The sequence below is a fragment of the Garra rufa genome, chromosome 10 (assembly GCF_049309525.1).
Source record: "Garra rufa chromosome 10, GarRuf1.0, whole genome shotgun sequence".
NCBI classification, from domain to species: Eukaryota; Metazoa; Chordata; class Actinopteri; order Cypriniformes; family Cyprinidae; genus Garra; species Garra rufa.
This window is the reverse complement of record NC_133370.1, coordinates 40,400,277-40,414,852: the sequence shown is the minus strand read 5'-3', so window position 1 is coordinate 40,414,852 and position 14,576 is coordinate 40,400,277. Positions and strand designations below refer to the sequence as shown.

The 14,576-nt window shown below is 34.3% G+C and overlaps 1 protein-coding gene across 1 annotated transcript; it reads right to left on the bottom strand.

The window, feature by feature from the left end:
- Nucleotides 1-328: 328 nt before the first annotated feature.
- Nucleotides 329-9,599, bottom strand: LOC141344136 (phospholipid scramblase 1). The gene is made up of 10 exons (XM_073848910.1): nucleotides 9,374-9,599; nucleotides 8,627-8,665; nucleotides 8,390-8,473; nucleotides 8,229-8,299; nucleotides 7,919-7,961; nucleotides 5,761-5,981; nucleotides 1,236-1,397; nucleotides 969-1,130; nucleotides 787-836; nucleotides 329-689 (listed from the first exon to the last, which is right to left on the bottom strand). The coding sequence occupies exons 2-9, from the start codon at nucleotides 8,640-8,642 to the stop codon at nucleotides 807-809; spliced, it is 789 nt and encodes a 262-aa protein (XP_073705011.1). The 5' UTR covers nucleotides 8,643-8,665; nucleotides 9,374-9,599; the 3' UTR covers nucleotides 329-689; nucleotides 787-806.
- Nucleotides 9,600-14,576: the final 4,977 nt, after the last annotated feature.

Sequence of the window (14,576 nt, the reverse complement as noted above, 5' to 3'; positions counted from 1 at the left end):
GGACTGTAAATGAGGTGTTGTTGCTGAGCAACATGAAAACTTGGATAACAAGAAAGCAAAGGTAAAAAAGTGAAAGTGTTGTTCATTATCTACTTCCAAGAAGGCATAATGAGGAGTTGAAGGGCACTTTGGGAGTAAGACATAGGTGCTAAATGAAACTGTGAAAGTTATTTAGAATAATCAGAATAATTGGACTGTTTTATCCATTATATGTGAACTGCTTTTTCGATGATAAATGTTTGAATATAATATACATTGCCTTTATACCTGTAGGCAATGATAATTGTATAACACATTTGTAAGAATGACTGCAAACACTGAAAGCAGATGATGATATATTAACAGTTTATTTTATTATTTATTATAAGCAAATAAAAACAAATATGGAGCATAATTAAGGCATCAACATTTTGCTTGTTACAAGTGTGTTTGTATTGTATTAAAAATAAAGTTCTCTTTAATAGTTAGTGGTCAATTCTTTGGCAAAACATTTAGAGCAGGTACTTTGCTACATAGAGCATCTCAACATTATTGTAAAGGGAATTGCTGTCACCTAGTGGTGGCTCATGAACAGTAGTGAAGGAATATACTGTATAATGCAAATAGTAATATATATATATATAACATATTTTTAGCTGAGTGATCTACATTTGAATCCATAGTTCAGAGTAAGGAGTTCAAACTTCAACCTGAAATATTAATTGAAAGACAATGATTAGAACTATGCATTCGCAAATCATGTCGTGAACATTTTAAATGATCCATATGCAATATTGGTATACTTACATGACATCCAGAAATGACATTTATTTATTGTGTTCAAAGAACATGAAGTCCTACAAAAGAAGAATAATATCAGATTATTCACTATGCTGAAACACGCAGAGTTTATAAAGCAAGATTAGAAAGATACAAACTGGTTTAACCAGAAATATGTTGACATATGATAATGCTTTACTGTTGCTTACTATGAGAAAACATGCTCCAAAAAGAACAGCTTTGATCTTCACGTCCAGATCCATAGGAAATGAGATTCCAAAATTGTCAGCATCAGTGAAAGCTTCTCTCACCAGACCTGTCCATTGCTTAGCGATTCTGCCCACTTTTGTTGATTCATCCATGGACAAAACCTGTACAGATGCAAAATAACTAGTTATGGTATTAAATGTTTTGTGGTATGTATTATGAAAGCAACATAGTTTTATCATTTGAATGCTGGCTTATATGTTTCATACATCAAAGTTCACATCAGCGCAACATCTGCATGAACAGAACGGCCCCACGATCTTCAGAACTGCTTCTTTTTTCTCATTCTGTATGGTATACTTGGGAATGAAAGGATGCCAATTCTGGATCACATATCCAATCGGATTGCCTGGTGGAGACTGGATTTCAAGCTAAGGGGAAAAACACAAAAACTGATTTGAGTTTAGGCATAATTATTCTTCAACATTTACTACTTTTGGATAGAGTAGCTGTCATTTCTGTCAAGAATAACAAATGATGGAGGCTTTGCTGAGAACCCATCATGCAACACGTCATTCTTAAAAGTACATTGGTGAAGTTGATTTGAAAACATGCCATGCATGTTTATTCAGCAATGGTGTAAAATAAAGTCAGTGACATCTAAGGCCTAATCCACACGTACACAGGCATTATCCTTATAGGAGTTGTTCTCCTTTTAAATAAATAACTTGTCCAAATGAAAAAGCAAAAACACACTATGAAACACTGTCAAGAGCATGCCAAACCAACAGGTGGTGATATAATCCTAACCGTAAAGCCAAGTGGGCTCAAAAAGTCGGTTTCACAACAACACTGCAATCAGACTTTCTGAAAATCAAATCTCACCCTAGCAGAAGTTTTCAAAAAGGTTCGGTTTCAGTGATCTGATTTATGTGTGGCTGAATGGCCAAACCGCATAGAAAAAGTATTCATAAAGTATTCATTTTTTTTCACGTTTGCTGCCTTATGTTAAACTGCTTTAATTTTTTTTTCCATGATAATCTACACTTCATTCACCATAACGACAAAGCAAAAACAGAATTGTCAAAACTTTGTAAATGTATTCAAAATTAGGAACCTGAAATAAGTACATTGCATAAGTATTCATACACTTAACTCAGTATTTAGCTGAAGCACCTTTACAGCCTTGAGTCTTTTTCGGTATGACCTGACAAGTTTTACACATTCGAATTTGGCAATTACCTGCCATTCTTCCCCTCACCTCTTCACCTCTCAAGCTCTGTTCAGCTTGGATGGGGGCAGATGCACATTTTCAGGTTTCTCCAGAAATATTTGATTGGGTTCAATCCCAGGCTCTGGCTGGGCCACTTAAGGACATTCACAAAGTTGTCTATAAGACACTCTTGCTTTGTGCTTAGGTTCACTGTCCTGTTGGAAGGTGAACCTTCTGCCTAGACTGAGGTTCTGAATGTGAATGCTCTGGACTGGGTTTTCATTAGGGCTATCTCTATACTTTGCTGTGCAAAGCTTTCCATCTACTCTGACGAGTACTTCAGTCACTGCTACAAAAAAAAAAAAAAAACAGTCCCACAACAGTGCTTGGTTTTTCTTCAAACATCATGCTTAAGAAAGAATCTTGTTTCTTGCAGTCTGAGGGCGTGCAGGTGTGATGGATTGCGTACAAACCAATAGGGTATCGGAATGGGATATGTTTATACTTCTCATCCAACCACAACCAAATTCACAAATTCATGTGGATGGCGCAATTTATCTGGATAGTTTTTTTCTTTTTTGAACGATGACATGAATGAACACAATTGAGCCGAAAAGAAATAGGAGTAACGAGTCTATTTTTAAAATGTAAGGAGTAGAAAGTACAGATAATTGCTTGAAAATGTAAGGAGTAGAAGTAAAAAGTCGGCTGAAAAATAATTACTCCAGTAAAGTATAGATACCTAAAATTTCTATTTTAGGTATCTATTAGGTATCTATTTTTTTTTCTATTTTAGGTATTTGTACTTCGTTACTTGACACCTCTGACAACATTACACAAGTCTTTATTGCGCTGTGGCAAGACTCAATCATACGGTGGCTGACAGAGGCCAACGCGCTGCAAACAAGAAAACACATGCAAACAGAAAAAACGACAACAAATTAAGAAAACATCTTCATCAGTTTGACAACACAGTTGTTTGCGTCGCGAGGATTTGCAGCGCCTGTGTTGTCAAACTGATGAAGATGTTTTCTTAATTTGTTGTCGTTTTTCTGTTTGCATGTGATTTCTTAAGTTTGCAGCGCGTTGGCCTCTCTCGGCCACCGTATGATTGAGTCTTGCCACAGCGCAATAAAGACTTGTGTAATGTTGTCAGAGGTGTCAAGTAACAAAGTACAAATACTTCGTTACCTTACTTAAGTAGAAATTTTAGGTATCTATACTTCACTGGAGTAATTATTTTTCAGCCGACTTTTTACTTCTACTCCTTACATTTTCAAGCAATTATCTGTACTTTCTACTCCTTACATTTTAAAAATAGACTCGTTACTCCTATTTCTTTTCGGCTCAATTGTGTTCATTCATGTCATCGTTCAAAAAAGAAAAAACTATCCAGATAAATTGCGCCATCCACATGAATTTGTGAATTTGGTTGTGGTTGGATGAGAAGTATAAACATATCCCATTCCGATACCCTATTGGTTTGTACGCAATCCATCACACCTGCACGTGACACAAATCACGTCACACTCCAGCAGGGATGTACTGGCCATCTGGGAGAACCAGGACATTCCCGGTGGGCCAGTGGAGTAGTGGGCCTATCGCCGTAGTGAGGCAGACCTCCCCCATATTAGGCGCTGTTTTAAGTGACATTCGAAACTGCAAATTGCCCAAAAGTGTGAAGCGGCGGGATCAGTCACCCGCACAGCGCTGACGAACGTATGCTGCGCTTCCACCGCGATGTAAAGTGATAAACAGCGCAAGTTGCTTGACGCATTCAGATTTAAAACAGAGTTGTGTTAGGCAGTTGTGTGATATGAGAATATTAAAGGTTCTGTAGGTTCTGCCTGGCTGCTGAAAACAGCTGCATGATGAGGTAAAGTGATAAACGCCAATACATAATTACTGTCATTTTTATCACACATTTTATAGTTTAATATTATGAATTATAAAAAAAAAACATAACTATTGTAATGTTTTCTTGTGACGATATCTTACTAGTCAGTTAATATCTGGATTTTAAGCAAAAATGTATTTCCTTATAAATGTTAAATTGTAATTCATTTTCATTGGAGAAAAATGTTAATTCCATAAGAGCCTGGTTAAGGATAAATATCAGTGCCTTATATAAATAAGGTGTTTACTACACATATTAAAGTTCTTAAAGGGACAGTTCACCCAAAAATAAAAATTGTCATTATATGCAACATCATGTAATTTTAATCCTGTATGAACTTCTTCCTTCTTCTGTGGAACATAAAGGAAAATACTCTGAGAAATTCAAAAATGTTGTCTTTAGAGTAGAGATCAAGGGTAAATGAATATCTTTGGTTACATTCTACAAAATGTCTTTTGTGTTCTACAAAAGTAAGTAATTTTTACTGAATTTATTAGCAATAAATGTCCTGCATTCTAGGTCAAAATCAGTGCTTTACTGCATGCATTTCTATGTGACAAAAATGCATTATTCATTTGTTGCATTTGAATTCAGTATCTATCATTATTTGATTCTGTCCTGTTTTATTCATACATTTATTTACTTCAATTAAAGGCCCTATAACCCAAACAAAACTCAAGGGGGAACTTGTGGGCACGATGGGATGTTTGAATAAATTAGTGTTTGCGATTGACAACGCAATTGACAATGTTGTGATAACACAATTCTTATAGTCAGCAACTACTCATCATATCTCCCGCTTCGTGAAACACGTTAATGCTCAGTAGTACACATTTATGGTTCTTTAATGTATTTTCATTGTAAAAAAAAATGCATTTACTTTCATTGGGCATATATGCAGTTTAAACAGGTAGCCTAGTGCATCCCACATTTTTCAACATTAACATTTTAATATAACATAGTCACTATGGCCTTTAGAAATGTTTTTTGGGGAGGTGGGGTAGTGCACAATAGGCCCCTGTGGCACGGCTCAATCTTTTGTCCTTAATGGCATTTTTTTCCTTACATTACTTTTACTTTTTTACTTTAAGTAGTTTTGAAACCAGTACTTTTATACTTTTACTTGAGTAAAAAGCTTGAGTTGATACTTCAACTTCTACAAAAGTCTTTTTAAATCCTAGTATCTATACTTCTACTTGAGTAATGAATGTGAATACTTTTGACACCACTGAATGTTGTCAGGTTTTTGGTCACCGGTCTTACCAAAGCCCTTCTCCATCAGTTACTCAGTTTGGTCACGAGAACAGTTCTAGGAAGAGTCCTAGTTGTTCCAAACTTCTTACTATCTCAATTTCAACTGTCTCAGATATGAATACTTGTGCAATGGAATCAATTATATTTTTTATTTTTAATACATTTGCAAAGATATTAAAACCCTTTTTTTTTGCTTTTCCATTATAGTGTATGGAGTGTTAATTGATGTGGACAAAAAGTAATTTAAAGCAGTTTAACATAAGGCAGCAACCTAACAAAATGTGAAAAAAAAAATGAAGGGGTATGAATTCACAAGGCACTGTATTTCTTTAACAATGAAACTTGAGAATCAAATCAAAGGCTTTGAAAACTGAATAAAAGTGAGAGTTACGATACAGAATGTGACTTAATTAACAGAAATATATATTACCTCTTGCAGGCAACAGGGGAAACAGCAGCTTCCACACTTCAAAGGACGAGTGAGTGTCATCACTTCCTGTCCCATGTTATCCTGAACATGGAGGACGAATGACCGCAGTGGTCCACAAAACTGTCTATTACAGCAGTCGTTTTCCTCAGCCACATAGTATACCTGTTGCCCCATACTGTTCTTCACTATGTACTTATTGTTGGTCTCCCAGCCCAATATAACTGTGACACAATAAAAAGAAAAATATTAAAGAAAAATCCATGTATTTGTCAAGTTTTGTACAATGCATTAACTGACTTATCAGTAAGCCCCACCTTGGTTACCAACCAATCCTGCCTTGCAACTGGCAACTGTTGCCATCTGCCATATAATCAGACAAGCTCTTGCTGTTTTCTGACTTTATGGAAGTGTGTTTGGGTAGTTTAATATTACAGATTACAGAAGTTACTTACAAACAAGGTAGAATATTGTGGCTGAATAACTTATAGTAGTGAGTATCCAAGTATCCAAAAAGAATAAATAGATTGTTTTTAACCTATCCACCTTTTTCTGTAGTAAACGATGAGTGCCACCATGATGGATTCTAACTTCCATTTGGGGGGCCTCGAGTTCCGCTCTCCATAGAAATCCATGTTAAAATTGGGTTTCAATATACATTAAAAAAGTATCAATATAACTATAAAAAAGGGTTAAGTAAGGTTAAGCAATAAGCTTAAGAAATTTCTGTAACATACTAGTTTTGCATACCAGTAAATGTCTCTGTATCCGGAGCTGTATATCTTGCATAAATGATAAAAAAACAAAACAAAAAAAAAAAAAACAGGCATGGCTTGCAGGGCTTTTTAGTTAAAAGTTAAAAAACTGTTTAAAAATAAAATAATGCTTTAAAGTAATAGCTAGTAAGTAATTCACTCTTATCATTTTGTGAACAAAATCCCATGAACTTCACCCCCATTTTTTTTTTTTTTATATCAGCTAACCTTGCTTCACTTCATGTCATCTACCCACTCATTAAACTATGATAGATAAGTTATTGTAAAAGATTGTTATTGTGACACTGTAAAGTGATGAAACTATGGTGCCGTGTGCTTTTTAAAAGCATTACTAAACTAATTTGAGTAGAAGCACTAGAGACTGAAAATGTAAAGCATTGTTCCAGTCGGGCGAGACTTCCGTGTTCAGAAAAAAGGTGGATAAATAATAATTTAATTGACACTCTGATGCTGTTCAGTCTTTTTTGACCAAAAAACATTTAATGTTTTTTTTTTTTTTTTACTTTATTTGAATTGTACAAAACTTGGTAACTTGCTCTGAAAACCATAGACATTATTCGAAAAAAGGATCCTGAAAACAAAAAGCTAAAAAAAATTTACTTTTACTGTTCATAGTCAAAATTGACAAAATTTGAAATGAATGGGAAGTGATTTGCATATAGTGGAAACATTTGATAATGCACCCAAACAAAATCTTACTGAAGCTATCAAATTTGGAACACAACTGTAGAAACAGCTTTGATTTTTACACAGTTGTAGAGTAAAACATGATTCGCAAAATATATATATCATATGAAATTTAAAAATAGTTTTGCAATTGTATTTTTTTTCAGCAATAATCAACAAAGTGTCTTCTTTAAAAAGAGACCAAAGATAAGTCTGAGCTCCAAAGTATTCAAGATTTACAACAGATTAAATTGGATATTAAGTTTCCACTACTATGCTTAAAAACAGGTAATAAAAGGACCATAAATATTCCATATATTTAATTAAGTACCATAAAATCCCCTTAAAAATATAAAATGTTTAAATATAGTACATTCATTTAACTGAAAAAAAAAACATGCAGGCAACACTAGAGATGAATACATTTTAGATAAATGATATATAGCATATAAAAGCTTAATTTTAGCCCACATAAAACTAATATTAATTCAGTTCATTTTTACTACGTTATGAGTCCATGCATTTACTGAAAATGACACTGTTTATGTAAATGTTCAGTTCATTTCCTCAGGATCTTGTGTAAAGCTTGTATGATCAAGCAAAAGTAACCAAGGGGGATCAATTGAGTTCTGTTATGTTGAGATAAAAGCCATTTAACTTCTAAACATGCAAAATAATCATATAATATCAGTGAAAACAACTAAAACAAACAACATTACCTTCAGCCAGCTCAACTTTCTGCTGTACAAGAAGTTGATCAATCTGTTTTGTAAAAATGGAATACATGTTGAAAATCTGTACTACTTTAGACAGCATGATATTCACGTGTAAAAAAATATTTCGCAAGTACACAGATCTGCCAAGAAGTGGAGCATTTGTTGTATCATTTCAAAGGCCAGAAAACCAGCACAGGCTGAGTCATCGTTTTCTGAAAAGACACGATCATCTTACAAAAAAAATAAAAAAATCCATCACTGCCTGCAGTGGCATACCGTACAGAGCTTTTCATATGCAGCAGTAAAGCTCTACCTGGGTCAGGTACTCCAGTCCTGGTGGGCAGCCAGCGGGTCTTTGTGGAACTGGCATCACGGGCACTTGACCTTTCAAACAGAAGAAAATTATGTTTTAAGCAGGAAGATCTGTAAAAATACAAGATTTTGAAAAATCTAATTTTCCTTAGATTCCCTTACCTTGACCTGGTATGGCTGGTCCCTGGCTATAAGGAGGGGCAGGACTAATAGCATTTTTCTGTGGTTGGAGGTCAATTTGGTAACCTGGTTTAAAGAGTATCAAAGAACATCAAATAACATTGTTCTCACTGTCATGTAAAAGCCAGGGTGTTGCTTTGAGTTATATACTGTATAACAGCAATTTAACAGAGTGCTGTCAGGATCAGGTTGCTGATGATAAGGTTTTGACACACTCACCATTATTTGTTGCCATGGTGGAAGGCTGCAAATTACGCTCTGCAAAACATGCAAACCAGAAAAGCAAGTTAAGCAAATATTTCCCTCTATGTTTTTTCCATACTTTTTTAGGGATATGGAATTTTGGCAGCCCAAGATTTTCATAGCCAATGAATCCGCAAAACAAGGATGGCATTAATACACAGTATTCACCTGGGAATGACCAGGAAATAACCAGGAAGATACAGAATGCAAATCACATTTTGTCTTCACAAACAAATTTTGAGGTAATCCACTCAAACACAAGAGGTTTGTAACATCAGTTACTCTTCTATGTTTATAATATTAGCAATTGATATAAACTGCACTTTAAGTAATCATTACAACATAACGCATTCATACCCAAAATACACAGGAATAAACAAGAAATTCATACTTTTATATTAACTGTACCTTTTTTATGGACATTTAATGAAACTAAATATTACAAAATGAACAATCAATCAACTATTAAGATAATTAAATAATTATTCACTGGATTACTTAGTGAGCTTATGTAGGCTAGAAAAAAGAAGAAAAAGAAAGGAAACTATTATATGCTATTAAAATGCTACTATTATTTACTGTTTAACTAACTTAACCGTTAAATATGCTATGCTACATGCACGTATAACTTAGTTTCAATCTTATTAGTTGCTATGTTACAGGTTACCGGACAAAACGTTTTTACAGTGTATGCCGCCTTAATATAATTTGCCAACAACTCACCTGTTACTTGTTCGAAGTGAAGTGCTGTGGATACTGATGCCGTAGATCTCGTGTTTTATTCTTTTACTTAAACATACATTACTAAATTCTGCTCGGAGAGAGGATGGTGTTTTTTAAAATATATTGTTATTATTACTTTGGTGGGTGACAACCACACAGAGCTCTTTTCTCCTCGCTCTTTATCTGCCTCACACACTGTGGGGAAACAATCTGCTTCTGCCCACGAACACACCCTCTTTTGAAAAAACGAAAGAGACTGTAAGGTCTAAGTCTCGTTATGATTATTTTTTCCGTGAAGACTCTTGGTATTTTTTAGGTTATGTCGAATTTGGCTTTTAGACGGAAGTATCTCCATGGATATACAGTAGAGAGTTAGCCTACTATGGAAATTATCAACATTTACACCCACGTTCTCGAAACCGACTACGATTTCCTTTCAGGTGTATTTAAAGCTTCTGCTTCTGCTTCTGCTTTTTAATACATCTTTACTATTCGACGTTTCATTTCCTTAGGAAAAAAATGTTTAGAAATTAGATGAGCCTTGACGTGCAAATTCACAATCCACCCATAAACCTTTTCATTAAAGGTTTTTAAACAACGCACAGTGGAATGTAAAGTTGAGGCGAAGTTTAATAAAAAGACAGAACTAAATGGCTTTTTGCCTCTTAACTATTGCCTTGTATTTACATAATACTCTTTATAGTATTTTAAAGGTTTAAAAAGGTTTTAAAAGGTTTAATCATTAAATTTTCATTAAAATTTCCAACAGGTATTACACAAAATCAGGTTATTCATCAAGAAAATCATAGAAGTTGACCAGAGGCAAATGTAAAACAGCAACACCTCAAATCAGAAATGACTCCCCAATCTGGTTCTGTATCTCTCTAAGACTCTCTAACTCTCTAAGAGTTTGTATTACCATAGAAGAAACTATACTGCGGTAAAGCCAGCCGCGGTTCAGAAAAACATGGTCAAGCCAGCCGCGATTGACTTTAAAAGTGCGCGCATATTACAGTGATTACGGTAGTTTCAGAAACATCCCAGAGAGAACGCGCTTGCAGAGCGCTTTTCATTTAGACGATCAGGACTGAGAAATAATACTACAAAATGCTCGTGAATGTTTACTTACTTGTTTATTTGCATTTCTGCTTTATGATCCGTGTTATTTATTGGTGTCTTTGATGGTTATTTTCTGATATGGGACAGTGTTAGACTTTAGAGGGGTATATTGACCCCATTTCTAATAAGTAGAAAAAAACAATGATCAGTTCTTATTCAGGACGTCCCATACTATATGCACACCTCATATGAAACCATTTTACTGTAGCATTTTTGAGATATGGGTCATTATTACACGTTAGAGGGGTTTATTGACCCCATTTCTAATAAGTAGAAAAAAACAATGATCAGTTCTCATTCAGGACGTCCCATAATATATGCATACCTTATATGAAACCATTTTACTGCAGCATTTTTGAGATATGGGTCATTATTACACTTTAGAGGGGTTTATTGACCCCATTTCTAATAAGTAGAAAAAAACAATGATCAGTTCTTATTCAGGACGTCCCATATTATATGCACACCTCATATGAAACCATTTTACTGCAGCATTTTTGAGATATGGGTCATTATTACATTTTAGAGGGGTGTATTGACCCCTTTTCTAATAAGTAGAAAAAAACAATGATCAGTTCTTATTCAGGACGTCCCATACTATATGCACACCTCATATGAAACCATTTTACTGTAGCATTTTTGAGATATGGGTCATTATAACACTTTAGAGGGGTTTATTGACCCCATTTCTAATAAGTAGAAAAAAACAATGATCAGTTCTTATTCAGGACGTCCCATACTATATGCACACCTCATATGAAACCATTTTACTGTAGCATTTTTGAGATATGGGTCATTATTAAACTTTAGAGGGGTATAAAAAACCCATTTCTAATAAGTAGAAAAAAACAATGATCAGTTCTTATTCAGGACGTCCCATAATATATGCACACCTCATATGAAACCATTTTACTGTAGCATTTTTGAGATATGGGACATTATTACACTTTAGAGGGGTTTATTGACCCCATTTCTAATAAGTAGAAAAAAACAATGATCAGTTCTTATTCAGGACGTCCCATATTATATGCACACCTCATATGAAACCATTTTACTGTAGCATTTTTGAGATATGGGTCATTATTAAACTTTAGAGGGGTATAAAAAACCCATTTCTAATAAGTAGAAAAAAACAATGATCAGTTCTCATTCAGGACGTCCCATATTATATGCACACCTCATATGAAACCATTTTACTGTAGCATTTTTGAGATATGGGTCATTATTACACTTTAGAGGGGTATAAAAAAACCATTTCTAATAAGTAGAAAAAAACAATGATCAGTTCTTATTCAGGACGTCCCATACTATATGCACACCTCATATGAAACCATTTTACTGCAGCATTTTTGAGATATGGGTCATTATTACACTTTAGAGGGGTTTATTGACCCCATTTCTAATAAGTAGAAAAAAACAATGATCAGTTCTTATCCAGGACGTCCCATACTATATGCACACCTCATATGAAACCATTTTACTGTAGCATTTTTGAGATATGGGTCATTATTACACTTTGGAGGGGAGTATTGACCCCATTTCTAATAAGTAGAAAAAAACAATGATCAGTTTTCATTCAGGACGTCCCATATTATATGCACACCTCATATGAAACCATTTTACTGTAGCATTTTTGAGATATGGGTCATTATTACACTTTAGAGGGGTATAAAAAAACCATTTCTAATAAGTAGAAAAAAACAATGATCAGTTCTTATTCAGGACGTCCCATACTATATGCACACCTCATATGAAACCATTTTACTGCAGCATTTTTGAGATATGGGTCATTATTACACTTTAGAGGGGTTTATTGACCCCATTTTTAATAAGTAGAAAAAAACAATGATCAGTTCTTATTCAGGACGTCCCATATTATATGCACACCTCATATGAAACCATTTTACTGTAGCATTTTTGAGATATGGGTCATTATTAAACTTTAGAGGGATATAAAAAACCCATTTCTAATAAGTAGAAAAAAACAATGATCAGTTCTTATTCAGGACGTCCCATATTATATGCACACCTCATATGAAACCATTTTACTGTACCATTTTTGAGATATGGGTCATTATTACACTTTAGAGGGGTTTATTGACCCCATTTCTAATAAGTAGAAAAAAACAATGATCAGTTCTCATTCAGGACGTCCCATACTATATGCACACCTCATATGAAACCATTTTACTGCAGCATTTTTGAGATATGGGTCATTATTACATTTTAGAGGGGTGTATTGACCCCTTTTCTAATAAGTAGAAAAAAACAATGATCAGTTCTTATTCAGGACGTCCCATACTATATGCACACCTCATATGAAACCATTTTACTGTAGCATTTTTGAGATATGGGTCATTATAACACTTTAGAGGGGTTTATTGACCCCATTTCTAATAAGTAGAAAAAAACAATGATCAGTTCTTATTCAGGACGTCCCATACTATATGCACACCTCATATGAAACCATTTTACTGTAGCATTTTTGAGATATGGGTCATTATTAAACTTTAGAGGGGTATAAAAAACCCATTTCTAATAAGTAGAAAAAAACAATGATCAGTTCTTATTCAGGACGTCCCATAATATATGCACACCTCATATGAAACCATTTTACTGTAGCATTTTTGAGATATGGGACATTATTACACTTTAGAGGGGTTTATTGACCCCATTTCTAATAAGTAGAAAAAAACAATGATCAGTTCTTATTCAGGACGTCCCATATTATATGCACACCTCATATGAAACCATTTTACTGTAGCATTTTTGAGATATGGGTCATTATTAAACTTTAGAGGGGTATAAAAAACCCATTTCTAATAAGTAGAAAAAAACAATGATCAGTTCTCATTCAGGACGTCCCATATTATATGCACACCTCATATGAAACCATTTTACTGTAGCATTTTTGAGATATGGGTCATTATTACACTTTAGAGGGGTATAAAAAAACCATTTCTAATAAGTAGAAAAAAACAATGATCAGTTCTTATTCAGGACGTCCCATACTATATGCACACCTCATATGAAACCATTTTACTGCAGCATTTTTGAGATATGGGTCATTATTACACTTTAGAGGGGTTTATTGACCCCATTTCTAATAAGTAGAAAAAAACAATGATCAGTTCTTATCCAGGACGTCCCATACTATATGCACACCTCACATGAAACCATTTTACTGTAGCATTTTTGAGATATGGGTCATTATTACACTTTGGAGGGGAGTATTGACCCCATTTCTAATAAGTAGAAAAAAACAATGATCAGTTCTTATTCAGGACGTCCCATACTATATGCACACCTCATATGAAACCATTTTACTGTAGCATTTTTGAGATATGGGTCATTATTACACTTTAGAGGGGTATAAAAAACCCATTTCTAATAAGTAGAAAAAAACAATGATCAGTTCTTATTCAGGACGTCCCATATTATATGCACACCTCATATGAAACCATTTTACTGTAGCATTTTTGAGATATGGGTCATTATTAAACTTTAGAGGGGTATAAAAAACCCATTTCTAATAAGTAGAAAAAAACAATGATCAGTTCTCATTCAGGACGTCCCATATTATATGCACACCTCATATGAAACCATTTTACTGTAGCATTTTTGAGATATGGGTCATTATTACACTTTAGAGGGGTATAAAAAAACCATTTCTAATAAGTAGAAAAAAACAATGATCAGTTCTTATTCAGGACGTCCCATACTATATGCACACCTCATATGAAACCATTTTACTGCAGCATTTTTGAGATATGGGTCATTATTACACTTTAGAGGGGTTTATTGACCCCATTTCTAATAAGTAGAAAAAAACAATGATCAGTTCTTATCCAGGACGTCCCATACTATATGCACACCTCACATGAAACCATTTTACTGTAGCATTTTTGAGATATGGGTCATTATTACACTTTGGAGGGGAGTATTGACCCCATTTCTAATAAGTAGAAAAAAACAATGATCAGTTCTTATTCAGGACGTCCCATACTATATGCACACCTCATATGAAACCATTTTACTGTAGCATTTTTGAGATATGGGTCATTATTACACTTTAGAGGGGTGT

Excerpts from the sequence above, each read along its gene's own strand:
- LOC141344136 (XM_073848910.1), bottom strand. Across the intron at positions 1,398-5,760 it reads TCCCCTGTTGCCTGCAAGAG|CTTGAAATCCAGTCTCCACC; the intron begins GTAATATATATT and ends TTTTCCCCTTAG. Across the intron at positions 837-968 it reads TTGGAGCATGTTTTCTCATA|GACTTCATGTTCTTTGAACA; the intron begins GTAAGCAACAGT and ends CTTCTTTTGTAG.